The sequence below is a fragment of the Triplophysa dalaica genome, chromosome 2 (genome assembly GCF_015846415.1).
Source record: "Triplophysa dalaica isolate WHDGS20190420 chromosome 2, ASM1584641v1, whole genome shotgun sequence".
Classification (NCBI taxonomy): domain Eukaryota; kingdom Metazoa; phylum Chordata; class Actinopteri; order Cypriniformes; family Nemacheilidae; genus Triplophysa; species Triplophysa dalaica.
Genome location: NC_079543.1, coordinates 2,091,133 through 2,105,050, shown reverse-complemented (window position 1 = coordinate 2,105,050; position 13,918 = coordinate 2,091,133). Strand labels below are relative to the sequence as shown.

At 35.9% G+C, this 13,918-nt stretch overlaps 2 protein-coding genes across 2 annotated transcripts; both read left to right on the top strand.

Annotated features, from left to right (window-relative positions):
- Positions 1-208: 208 nt before the first annotated feature.
- On the top strand, positions 209-6,406 carry LOC130438011 (CMRF35-like molecule 3). The gene is made up of 6 exons (XM_056769750.1): positions 209-292; positions 456-779; positions 4,937-5,062; positions 5,406-5,504; positions 5,576-5,610; positions 5,709-6,406. Exons 1-6 carry the CDS (start codon positions 253-255, stop codon positions 5,835-5,837), a joined length of 753 nt encoding a protein of 250 aa, XP_056625728.1. The 5' UTR covers positions 209-252; the 3' UTR covers positions 5,838-6,406.
- Positions 6,407-8,790: 2,384 nt separating this feature from the next.
- Positions 8,791-12,273, top strand: LOC130435814 (CMRF35-like molecule 3). The gene is made up of 6 exons (XM_056766668.1): positions 8,791-8,830; positions 8,988-9,305; positions 10,142-10,267; positions 11,683-11,781; positions 11,853-11,887; positions 11,981-12,273. The coding sequence occupies exons 1-6, from the start codon at positions 8,791-8,793 to the stop codon at positions 12,254-12,256; spliced, it is 894 nt and encodes a 297-aa protein (XP_056622646.1). The 3' UTR covers positions 12,257-12,273.
- Positions 12,274-13,918: the final 1,645 nt, after the last annotated feature.

The following is a 13,918-nucleotide window of genomic DNA, read 5'->3' as shown; positions in this document are numbered from 1 at the left end:
AGGGAGAATTGCCATAATCAAAATAAATATTTTATCCTGCCTTTAAATCAATACATCACCTCTGTTTATGTGATGAGCTGAGGACTGTTTATCTGATCAATAAATGCATGCACAGATAAATGCGGTGTGCATGTGTAGAGCTGGATGTGGTAAGATGGAAAAGAGGAAGGAAATGTCTACACTCAATACGGAAGAAAGAGAGAGAATTATTTGTCACATATTCTGATGTTTTATTGAAGCTTTAGATTCATCATGATGAACGTTCTGCTCCTGTTCTCCTGCATCAGTACAGGTGAGTTTGACACTCTGACCTCATGTGTACAGAACACTTTAACATCATGATTTACACAGTTCACGACCTGTTATTTCATGATCTCATGTTGATATTTCTTATGTAATGTTTTGTAAGGTATTTATCATAAAGATCATAATTCTGTGAAATATTTTGTGTTCAGCTGTTGTAGGTGCACCAGTTCAAGTAACAGGACACAGAAGAGAGACTTTTCACATCACATGTCCTTATGAATCTGGATATGAAACAAATAAGAAGTATTTGTCTAAGGGAGAGTGTATCCTTGCCTTTAGAAACATCATTGTTGAATCAGGATCTCAAGCTAAAGACGACAGATTTTCTCTGATTGATGACACGACTGCAAGAGTTTTCACTGTCACCATCACTGATCTGAGAACAGATGATGAGGGAAAATACTGCTGTGGATTGAGGACTCCTATACTGCTCAAAGATGTATATTCAGAGATTATTTTGCTTGTTAAACTTGGTAAGTGATTTCATCTGATTCTAGCAGGGTAATAGTAATTGGATTGTGTTGTGTATTACTGATCCAGATGATGAATTAAACCAGATGAACCGGTTTGAAACTGTTACTGCAATGTAAAAAATGTTCCGTAATTTTTACGGAAAAATACCGGCAGCTGTGGTTACCAGTAAAATTCCGTAAAAAATACAGGAAAAGAACGTAAACAGCTTTGCAGTCTAAAACTTCAGGGCACAAACTTCAAACTGTGAATGAACTTAATACATTTGAGTATTTTATATCAACAGCATTTCTTTATAGAAAATGAAAACATGGTCCAAATGCATAAAAGTGATAACATTACATTTACTTAATTTATTTCTTTGTAATTCATTATTAAAGTCACTTTTAAACAAAGCAACATGCAGCATGACATCAGAACATCTTTGCCTGACCTTGACTTAAACACAGACTCACTCTTCAGCTTAGTGGTGACCCACAAAACATTTAATATCAGAAAAGAAAAGAGAAAATACAAATTCCGTAGTTTTTACGGAAAAATACCGGCAGCTGTGGTTGCCAGCAAACTACCGTAAAATTATGGGAACATCCTGTTTTTATTCATCCAATCAATTCACAGTGGAAAACATGAGCCACACCTACTATTCATCTTAGAAATATGTCAGAATACTGAAGACGATCATCACTTCTGCTTCACAGGGACTGCAGTATAACAGCCATGACTTGATGCTTTATTGGTTTATTTAAAGTCACCGTTTTTGTGATCAGTGTTTGCTTTAGTTGGGCTCTTTCAGCCGTCATAAATAAGTTTGCAGTTATCTTTGTGCTGCTATGACATTGTTTTATATAAAGCATAGTTTTATAGCAAATCAAATGAAAATGTGTTTAGATATCTTCAAAAGCTGTTTCTGGGATGTTGTTTAACTACTTTTGTATTTTTGTTACAAATGCCTCAATGAATCTACTTTTACAATTCACATTTCATGCAACGATAAATCTAAAAAGTTTTCGAAGTGTTTTTAGATTAGATTAGATTAGATTCAACTTTATTGTCATTACACATATACAGGTACAGTGTAACGAAATGTAGTATGTAAGTGTAAATGTAGTGTAAGTGTTTGACTCAGACATCAAGAATCAGAGTATGAATCTCAACAGTGGTGACTAACAAAAGAAAAGCTTTCAGCCGCAATGCATGCTGGTAGTCATTGATGAGTTTTGTGCTTTGATGATACCCAGAATGCATTGCGTTTATCTTTAGAGGTTTTTTTCTGTTGTCACCATTGTTGAGACAAAGTGTTATATTCTAGATATCTGCTAGAACATTTATCATGTGTTAGATGTGCTGTTAAAGACATTCAGTATATTAATTAATTTCATTCAATAACATAAATGAGTACAACAAGTAACTTTAAAGCACCACCTAAACTCTTGAACATGTTCTTAACCACCAAGACAAATAATTGAATGTGTTACCTTTATCTGAGCTTTCCACCCACCTGAGTCAGTGTGTTTCATTTCATAGATGTCAATACTTGGGAAAGACTGCTTCTCATGGAAAGTAAAGGGTCAAGACCACAACTAAAGCAAACACTCTTCACCATAATGGTGACTCAACAAAACCATCAACATGTAAACTTGTGTTCATTTTCAATTAGAGCTTTTGTAGGCGTGCAACAGAAATAAAGTGACAGTGGTGTCTGTAAGTGAAGGTGATAAAAGTGTTTGTGGAGTTGAAAAAAAACTCCTTGTGAAAACTTTGGAATTTCACTGTTCATTTCCCAGAGAATTTGACAATGTTTTCCGTATTTTATGGACGTTTTTTCACAACAGTTCTCTGTGAAAACTACAGAATTTCACTGTTAACTTCACAGCATTTTTTTACAGGGTTTTTCCGTAAAAACAATGGATTTTTTGCTGTTAATTTTACAGACAATTTTACAGTGTTTTTCTGTATTTTTTACGGACACTTTCTGATAACAGGTTTTTGTGTGAAAACAACAGGATTTTACCATTAATTTCACAGGCATTTTTTACAGTGTGTATTGTACCAACAGCAGGAGTATTATTGGCAGATATTCCATTCATAATTAATCATTAGGTCTCAGCAGAGGTGGACAATCCTGGGCCATAAAGTAAAAGTTCTGCCATATTTTTGTTTCACACATGAACTCAGCAGCTGATTTCACCAGCGGAGGAACCAAAACATTTCTTTCAAGTCACAAGCAAGTCTCAAAACAAATCTCAAGTCCTCAAAGAGTTAAAGTTAATGAGATGATTAAGTGAGTAATTAAATTATGATTGAGCATTAGTGATGAACACCTGCTGTTATTGAGATGTTGATGTTTTATTGGTTATATGATGTCACCATCATGGAGATCAGTGTTTGCTTTAGTTGGACTCTTGACCCTTGACTCTATTGTTAGATTTTGCACTGTATCAATTCATGCACTTTTGTAGAGCAGAGAGATCAGCTCTGTGAAGTGTTTAACACTCACTGTTTATTATGATGAGTTGATCCAACATTGAAAAGTTCACAGGCAAGATATTTCTTTTTGATCATGTTTATGTATAACATAATGAATCCTGTACACTCAGTGTTTAAAAACATTCACGTTTATCTAACATTATCAGTGAGAAACTTTTAAAGCAACGAAACAAATGCTAACTTAAAATCATCAAGTCATACATCAAGAACCAACATATGAAGCTCAACAATGGTGACGCTCAACAAAATACTTCAAGCTGCAATGCTTGAAAAACTCCCATCATGCAATGCAGTATGACTAATTATTGTCACCACTGTTGAGGTTCATATGATAAATGTTCATGTGTAAAAGGAGGTTTTTATATCCAAATGCAGATCATAAACCTAGAGAGATTTAAACCAGAAACACAAACTATTCAATATTTGATTTAGCATTGAACAAATGTTTGCTATAAAAAAATATTGTAATTATTTAAGCAATTATCTTTGAAGGAATAAGACATTTATATAGCACTCAATTGTGTATTCCTGTACACCTAAAGTGCTTAATAATCATATGTCTGAGTCTATGAGACCTCCAGTGCGCTCAAGACATACCAGCTATAGGTGTAGAGGAGAGACAGAAACAGAGCCACTTCCTGAAAGGCTCAAGAGCACAACTAAAGCAAACACTGATCACAATTATGGTGGAAATGTTTTTTTTTTCAGCTGATGTCATCCAAGGCTGTGGCTGAAGTCAGTTGTAGTTCTTGTGTTTCTCTTTTCTTCAGTGATGTTGATTGTTAACAGCAGGTGTTCATCACTCAATCATCATTTAATTACTCACTTAATCATCTCATTAACTTTAACTCTTTGATGACTTGAGATTTGACTTGAGACTTGCTTGTGACTTGAAAGGAATGTTTTGGTTCCTCCACTGGTGAAATCAGCTGCTGAGTTCATGGGTGAAACAAAAATATGGCAGGACTTTTACTTTATGGCCCAGGATTGTCCACCTCTGGGTCTCAGTAAACCTGCGGTCACACTTGACTTTTCCCTTCATTAACTTCCATTCATCCGCATGCAACAGACCAGGAATACAAGCCTGTTGAAAATATTTCGCTGCGTAGCAAAGTTTGTCTGACCTGTGAATTTGCGTCAGGTGACTTTGTGAGACCAATAGAAGATCAAATCGTCACAGCATGACCTCTCGGTATAAGAAATGTAAAAGATTGAGGAATCGCTCCCGCCCAGCACCGTCCGAACAAATTTTGAATGCTGAAAGTCTAATCTGGGCGCTCCATAAGAAGTTGAATTTTTATTATTAGAGAAGTTTTATCAGTAAGATTTAACAAGGCTGTGAATTTGGATACAAAAAACAATCCACCATTTGTAAAGTATCTGCTCACTCGTTGGCCAAAATCATCCTCATGTTCATATCAACTATGCAATCATTGATGTGGATTTAGATGTTTCAGGTCCACCGTGAATCAATCTAATGACCACTCATGGAATCATAAAGAACCGGTTTAATTTAATGTCTTGCACTCTGGACAAGACTGACAATAAACCTTTAACATGACTATTGTTGTATTAGTTCTCTGGATTGTATTTTGTATGAATCAACAGGGGTCATTTGGATTCCAGATATAAACAACTTATTTCAAATTCTATTTTGTTCTCATGTTTTTAGATGACACGTCCACCGTCCAACCAACTGAACATCCTGTTTCAATCACACCATCTTATTTCAGCACATCAGTGTTCAATCTACAGTCCACCGTCATCAAACCCACAGATCAGAGTCTCTCATCAACAGGTCTGTTTTCTTTCTTTGTGTGAACTTTCTTTTTTAAGAATGATTGATATTTTTCCAGAAGAGTCTGTGGTCTACGTCATTTCCACTGTTGGGGAGAAGGGCCTCTCATTGAAATTGTGTTTTTGTAAAAAAGCATGCTCCTCTGATTCCCTCTTCTTTTATTGTATTTTTCCCTATTTGTTAACTGCTATTTCTCTCTTCAACCTTTTTTCTTTCGTCTGAATTTAGCTTTTTTTACACTTTTTTTTCTTCTTTGTCTCGTTAATGAAGTTCAATAAGAAAAAATATACTGAACTACATCAGTATGTCTGTGTAAATAAGCTTCTTCATTGTTCTGTTTCAGATTCTATTTCTTTTGCTGTCGGTCTGGTTGTAGTTCTGCTGGTTTTGTGTTCTGGATTGTTCCTCTTCCTGAACCTGTGGGAACGAAAATGTGGAACAGGTAACAATGAGATCATGCTTTTGTAATATTCTTCTCTGAGTTTGCTTTGACTTCTCTTTTTTTCTCTTCAGTTTCGATTTGGGAAAATACGCATCAGTCTAGAGAGGTTGGTGTTCAGATATGTTCCTGTTAAACATCAGAAATGAATGTTTTGTTGTTTATTGTGAACCAATGAGGTATCAGATTTTTTTTTTTTTTTTTTAGAATGTGTGCATGTATGAAGAGATTCCAGACAATGATCCTGAATCATGTTACACCACAGAGATCTTCATTCAAACGTCTGCATCGCACCTCACAGACATCAAACGAACAAGTAACCAATCAGCAGTCTGATTTAAAGCTCAGTCACATCCAATCAGCCAATCAGGTGACAGACGAATGTTATTTGGTGTCACCTGAACCGAGCCTGGATATCATGACAGCAACTATGTACATTACAGTCTCAAGAAAATTATTTGGTGATCTCATGACTTCATATTTTATCCTTAATTCCAACTTAATTCATTCTGTACAATATAGAACTGTCTTTTAAAAAACCCTTTAATTGCTATTTTTAGAAAATTTGTTCTGTAATTCACTTTTAAAATTAGCCTCAAATGTTCATTATTTTGTACGTGTTGGATAGACTAGTGTGTCTTGATAAGATCTGCCGTGTCAGGTTTTAGCTGGTTAGTTTCAGTGGTTTGCTGTTGTGATGTGGTTTTGATGTTCTTCCTTTGACAGTCTTTCTAACCTGGATATCACTCAAACGTATTGAATACTATCTGTGGCATTGTGTGTGTGTTTTTTTGTTATATATCTGTTATTTTGAAATGATTGGTTGTTGAATTGGTGTCTTGTAAAGTGTCCATGATTCTGGGAAAGGCGCTTTATAAATTAAACACATTATTATTATTATTATTGTGTGAGTTTTTTTTTCTAGTCTTTTAGTAGTTTTCAAGCCAACTCTAGGTAACTCATGATATCATGTCGTCGTGTTTGTATGATAAGTTACCAGATTGTATTGTTGCTATGCTATAGCTTCCCTGTGGCTCTGTGGTTAGCAGAGGTGGACAATCCTGGGCCATAAAGTAAAAGTCCTGCCATATTTTTGTTTCACCCATGAACTCAGCAGCTGATTTCACCAGCGGAGGAACCAAAACATTCCTTTCAAGTCACAAGCAAGTCTCAAGTCAAATCTCAAGTCCTCAAAGAGTTAAAGTTAATGAGATAATTAAGTGAGTAATTAAATGATGATTGAGTGATGAACACCTGCTGTTAACAATCAACATCACTGAAGAAAAGAGAAACACAAGAACTACAACTGACTTCAGCCACAGCCTTGGATGACATCAGCTGAAAAAAGAAACATTTCCACCATAATTGTGATCAGTGTTTGCTTTAGTTGTGCTCTTGAGCCTTTTAGGAAGTGGATCTGTTTCTGTCTCTCCTCTACACCTATAGCTGGTATGTCTTGAGCGCACTGGAGGTCTCATAGACTCCCCACATATGATTATTAATCACTTTAGGTGTACAGGAATACACAATTGAGTGCTATACAAATGTCTTATTCCTTCAAAGATAATTGCTTAAATAATTACAATATATTTTTCATAGCTAACATTTGTTCAATGCTGAATTGAATATTGAATTATTTGTTTTTCTGGTTTAAATCTCTCTAGGTTTATGATCTGCATTTGGATATAAAAACCTCCTTTTACACATGAACATTTATCATATGAACCTCAACAGTGGTGACAATAATTAGTCATACTGCATTGAATGATGGGAGTTTTTCAAGCATTGCAGCTTGAAGTATTTTGTTGAGCGTCACCATTGTTGAGCTTCATATTGTTGCACATTGTTGGTTCTTGGTGTATGACTTGAAGATTTTAAGTTAGCATTTGTTTCGCTGCTTTAAAAGTTTCTCACTGATAATGTTAGATAATCGTGAATGTTTTTGAACACTGAGGTTACAGGATTCATTATGTTATACATAAACATGATCAAAAAGAAATATCTTGCCTGTGAACTTTTCAATGTTGGATCAACTCATCATAATAAACAGTGAAGAGTTAAACACTTCACAGAACTGATCTCTCTGCTCTACAAAAGTGCATGAATTGATACAGTGCAAAATCTAACAATAGAGTCAAGGGTCAAGAGTCCAACTAAAGCAAACACTGATCTCCATGATGGTGACATCATATAACCAATAAAACATCAACATCTCAATAACAGCAGGTGTTCATCACTAATGCTCAATCATCATTTAATTACTCACTTAATCATCTCATTAACTTTAACTCTTTGAGGACTTGAGATTTGACTTTAGACTTGAAAGGAATGTTTTGGTTCCTCCGCTGGTGAAATCAGCTGCTGAGTTCATGGGTGAAACAAAAATATGGCAGGACTTTTACTTTATGGCACCAGGATTGTCCACCTCTGGTGGTTAGAACATGGCGCTAGCATCGCCAAAGGTAATGGGTTTGATCTCCGAGGATTAGACATAGTTAGAAACAAATGGCTAATTCACTGCAATGTAAGTCACTTTAGACAGATTCGTCTGCCAAATGCATAAATGTTAATGTATTCTGATCATTAAATGCACCGATGAGGGTGTTAGTCATAGTAATGTTCTCTGGAGATATCTCAGAAGAATCTGCTGTGTGAATGTGTAGAGCTGGATGTGTTAAGACAGAAAAGAGGAAGGAAATATCTAAACCCAATACAGAAGAGAGAGAAATGTTGAGGGAAAATACTGGTTATGTATACACTCGCTTCAGATAAACAATGAGGCTCAAAACTGCTTACACAGCTAATATTAGAACAACAACATGTCTTGGTTCTAATAGAAAAACCACATGTTACTCACATACTCATTGAATCAAACCAACATCCTCAGGGGTGATATTCAGATGATCTTTATCTCCAAAAAATCTCTCTCTCACGAATGCTTGATGCTTGTGTATCTCTGCTTAAGGCCCGCTCGCTCTCTTCCCTCAGTCAACTTTAGCAGACATGCTCCTTACTGCTGATTGGCTACAAGTTTGTTATGGACTGACCCATGTTCTTAGAAAATTGGTTATCCTGCCTTTAATGCGATTTATCACCTCTGTTTATGTGATGAGCTGAGGACTGTTTATCTGATCAATAAATGCATGCACAGATAAATTATTTGTGTGTGTGTAGAGCTGGACGTGGTTAGATAGAAAAGAGGAAGGAAATGTCTGCACTCAATACGTATAGAGAGAGAGAGAATCGTTTGTCACATCATCTGATGTTTTATTGAAGCTGTCGACTCATCATGATGAACGTTCTGCTCCTTTTCTCCTGCATCAGTTCAGGTGAGTTTGACACTCTGACGTCATGTGTTCTGAACACTTTAACATCATGGTTTACACACTTCACGATCTGTTATTTCTTGATCTCATGTTGACATTTCTTATGTAATGTTTTGTAAGGTATTTATCATTAAGATTCTGTGAAATATTTTGTATTCAGCTGTTGTAGGAGTTCAAGTAATAGGATACAGAGGAGAGACTTTTAACATCACATGTCCTTATGAATCTGGATATGAAACAAATAAGAAGTATTTGTGTAAAGGAGAGTGTGGATTTATGAATAAGAACATCATTGTTGAATCAGGATCTCCAGCTAAAGACAGAAGATTTTCTCTGATTGATGACACGACTGCAAGAGTTTTCACCGTCACCATCACTGATCTGAGAACACATGATGTGGGCACATACTGGTGTGGAGTGAGCACTTCGCTCAGAAATGTGCTCATAAATTCAGAGATTATTTTGTTTGTTAAACTTGGTAAGTGATTTCATCTGATTCTTGCAGTGTTATGATCTTGTGTTGTGTATTACTGATCCAGATGATGAACTAAATCAGATGAACTGGTGTGAAACTGTTACTGTACTTTACCAACAGCAAGTAATATTTGCGAAAATTCAATTCACAATTAATCATTAGGTCTCAGTTAACCTGCGGTCACACTTGACTTTTACCTCCATTGACTTCCATTCACACGCATGAGACAGACCGGAAACCCAAGCCCGCTCAAAAATATTTCCCTGTATAGCAAAGTTCAAGTATGGTGAACTCTGACCTGTGAATTTGCGTCAGGTGACTTGGTGAGACCAATAGAAGATCAAAACGTCACAGCATGACCTCTCGGTATAAGAAATGCAAAAGATTGAGGAATCGCTCCTGCACAGCACCGTCCAAATGAATTCCGCATGCTGAAAGTCTTATCTGACCGCTTCATAAGAAGTTGTATTTTTTATTATTAGAGAAGTTTTATCAGTATGACTTAACAAGGCTGTGAATTTGGATACAAGAGACAATCCACCATTTGTGAAGTATCTGCTCACTGGTTGGCCAAAATCATCCTCATGTTCATCTCAGCCGTGCAATCATTAATCTGGATGTTGATGTTTCAGGTCCACCGTGAATCAATCTAATGACCACTCATGGAATCATAAAGAACCAGATTAATTTAATGTCATGCACTCTGAAAAAGACTGACCTTTAATAAGACAATTGTTTTGTTCGTTCTCTTAATTGTATTTTGTATGAATCAACTGGGGTCAATTGGATTCCAGATATAAACTATTTTGCAAATTCTATTTTGTTCTCATGTTTTTTAGATGACAAGTCCACCGTCCAACCAACTAAACATCTTGTTGCAATCACACCGTCTTATTTCAGCACATCAGTGTTCAATCTACAGTCCACCGGCATCAAACCCACAGATCAGAGTCTCTCATCAACAGGTCTGTTTTCTTTGTATATCTGCTGTCTATATATCTAACAGTCAATGACAGTTTTTCTTCATGTGAACCTTCTCTTTTAAGTATGATTGATATTTTTCCAGAAGCGTCTGTGGTCTACGTCAGCCGTGATGGTGTCTGAATGAATTATAAAATTGATATTGTTTACAGCGACAGAATGCTCTTCCGAAGGGCCTCACATAATGATTTGTCTGAAATAGAGAAATCATTCCTTAAAGATACAAGTGCTAAATGGAGTCTGACCTCATCAGAGGATACAAAAAGCCTTAGACAAACCTGAGAAAATGATCTGGAAGTTAGTCTGGGACCTTTCCAAGAGTATTTCTGTGTTTAACAGAGCATGGGGTATTCAATTAAAAATAATTCATCGTCTACACATTACCTCCTGTATCAGAAATAAGATGATTACAAGATTGTCCCCTCTCCCCCAAAATGCAAAACATCAATTGGGAAATGTTTTCATTGTTGGATTATATTAGTGTTACTTTGGACAATTGCCTACATTTGAACAGAAATTGTGTTTTTTGTAAAAAAGCATACCGGTACATTTTCATATATGCCCCTTCTGAATATGTCATGGTTCCACTGCCATGTCATGCTTTAATCTTGTCTCAAGTGGAGCCATGGCATTGCCTGATGGTTTTATGTGGGAAAGACATAGTTCTTTCTCGTGTCTCGTCTTTGGCCCCGCCCCTCTCTCTTCTCGTCAGCTTTCCCTGAATGCTAATCCCCAGCACCTGTTTCTTGTTAACGATCCTTTGTCTGTTTCCCCTATAAAGATCCTCATGTTTCTTTGTCCTGTGCTCGTGCATTGTACTTGTACTTGTATCTGTACATGTTCTTGTTTGCTGTTGAATCAACCCGTACCCGTACCCGTACCCGTACCCGTACCCGTACCCGTACCCGTACCCGTACCCGTACCCGTACCCCGTTCTCGTTCTCGTTCCTCGTCTTAGTAAGTGTTAGTTTCCAGTGTTTGTTTTATAGTCTAGTTAGTCCGTGTTCTTGTCCTTGTTAAAGTTTATATTTTTGTCCTGTTTTCCCCAACGTGGGTTTTTGTTTTGCCTGTTTGTATAGTCTTGTTATTTGTAAAATAAATCCTTGTTACCACCTCTACCGTCTGTGTCTGCCTGCAATTGGGTTCCCACGCCATGTCTCCACCTGAGATTCATGACAGAATAACCCATTTTCTTTTATTGTATTTTTCCCTAATCGTTAACTGCTATTTCTCTCCTCAACCTTGTTTCTTTCCTGTGGACAAGTGTAATTTAGATTTATTTACACATTTGTTTTCTTCTTTGTCTCGTTAATAAAGTTCTATAAGAAAAAATATTGATATTGTTCATGTAATCATATCAGTATGTCTGTTAATGAGCTTCTTCATTGTTCTGTTTCAGACTCTATTTCTTTTGCTGTCGGTCTGGTTGTAGTTCTGCTGGTTTTGTGTTCTGGATTGTTCCTCTTCCTTAACCTGTGGGAACGAAAATGTGGAACAGGTAACAATGAGATCATGCTTTTGTAATATTCTGCTCGGAGTTTGCTTTGACTTCTCTTTTTTTCTCTTCAGTTTCGATTTGGCAAAATAAGCATCAGAATGGAGAGGTTGGTGTTCAGATATGTTCCTGTTAAACATCAGAAATGAATGTTTTGTTGTTTATTGTGAACCAATGAGGTATCAGTGATTATTTTTTTTAGAATGTCTTCATGTATGAAGAGATTCCAGACGGTGATCTTGAATCATGTGATGTCACAGTGATCTTCAATCAAACGTCTGCATCGCACCTCACAGACATCCTACGAACATTTAGTGTGTATGCCAAAGTAACCAATCAGCAGTCTGATTTAAAGCTCACTCACATCCATTCAGCCAATCAGGTGACAGACGCATGTTATTTGGCGTCCCCTGAACCGAGCCTGGATATCATGACAGCAACTATGTACATTAAAGAAAATAATTTGGTGATCTCATGACTTCAAATTTTATCAGTAATTCCAACTAAAACTTCATTCTGTACGATATAAAGCTGTGTGTCAAAAATACATTTAATATTTTTTTAGCAAATTTGTTCTGTAATTCACATTTAAAATTAGCCTCAATTGTTCATTATTTTGAAAGTGTTGAATAGACTAGTGTCTCTTGATAGGATCTGACAACATTTGTTATTATAAGCCGTATCAGATATCTGGCTAACGTGATTGCCAGGCTAACGTCTGCTTGTTAAAGTTGCTAAGTAACGTTAACGTGTAAAACGTGTAAAAACGGCTTCAAGGGGCTTTTTGCTTATATAAAACGGTTACTCCATTTAAATATTCATTTAAATATTTATTTTATTCATAAAATAAACATCAGCAACAAAAAAATATAACACTATAACACGTGTATTCCTCTGCCAAGCAATGTAGTTCCAAAGAGGTTACCAAGCAACAAAGCAAACAAACCATCACAAATAGCAGTTGCGCAGTAACACTTATGTAATGCGATCACAGCTGTTTGTTGAGTAATTAACAACGGCTTCGAACGCGGCTCAACCAATCAGAATCAAGGACTTGAAAAATAAGTTTTATAAATTGTGAATGTACCTCTTGTATTGTTGATCAAAGTTGGAACTACAGGCAAAACACAAACAACAGCAGTTTGTACCAGTTAATAGTATTATTGCCTAGGTGTTAAGGGTGGCAGTCTGAGTGTTGTTTATAATTCTATGTTATCGAATCAAGATAATATGGTGACTTTTAAGTTAACACGTTTTTAAAAATGAAACTATATTCCAATCACTGATGGAAATATAGTTTAATAAACATTATCTAACTGCAAGTAAGTTAAACAGTCAAATGACAACTGTTTGTGACTTTTAAATCAAAGTTCTAACCACTTGCTTTCAAATTTTTTTTTTTACTTTTACTTCAAATACTTGAGTACATTAAATATCAGAAAATTACTTTTTATACTTAAGTACAGTATATATCTGATACTTTATGACTTTTACTTTAAGTACTATTGTAAAAATTAACTTTCACTTCTACCAAAGTCTTTTTGTTGTACGATACTTGTACTTTCACTCAAGTATTGCTTTCTAGTACTTTATACAACACTGCCTATGAACACAAAGTTATGTACTGTATATAAGATTGCATTTCTGTCAAGAGATCCTCCTCAATGTCACACACAGCTCCTTTTATGTTCTGATCTGCTTGAACCATTGGAGAAAATTTAAGTCACTGCTGATGTTTAAAAAATGTCAGATTTTAAGCTATTGAAGTATTTTCTGCTTTTATATTATTTGTTTTCATAATAGACATGTGATGCATTTAACACATTTGCGGTTATAGCAGGCAACTCAAACGTCAGACAGGAAACAGCTACACTTTAAATTTAGATGAGACAGGACACAGAAAACAGAAAATAGAATCGACTGACGTTCATAGAGACCAACATCACAGCCTTTAAAGGAGAGGAACAAAGAGTAAAGTTTGATTAAAGAGTACAGATAAGAGCTTTAGTGAGTCTGATCTGAGACCAGCATTACAATCCCTGTGGTTTTATACTGGTCGAGAATCTGTTTGAATCTTGTGACAATGAAAGCAACACACATGATCACACATTTTCTGAGCAAGATCATAGTAACACACGCA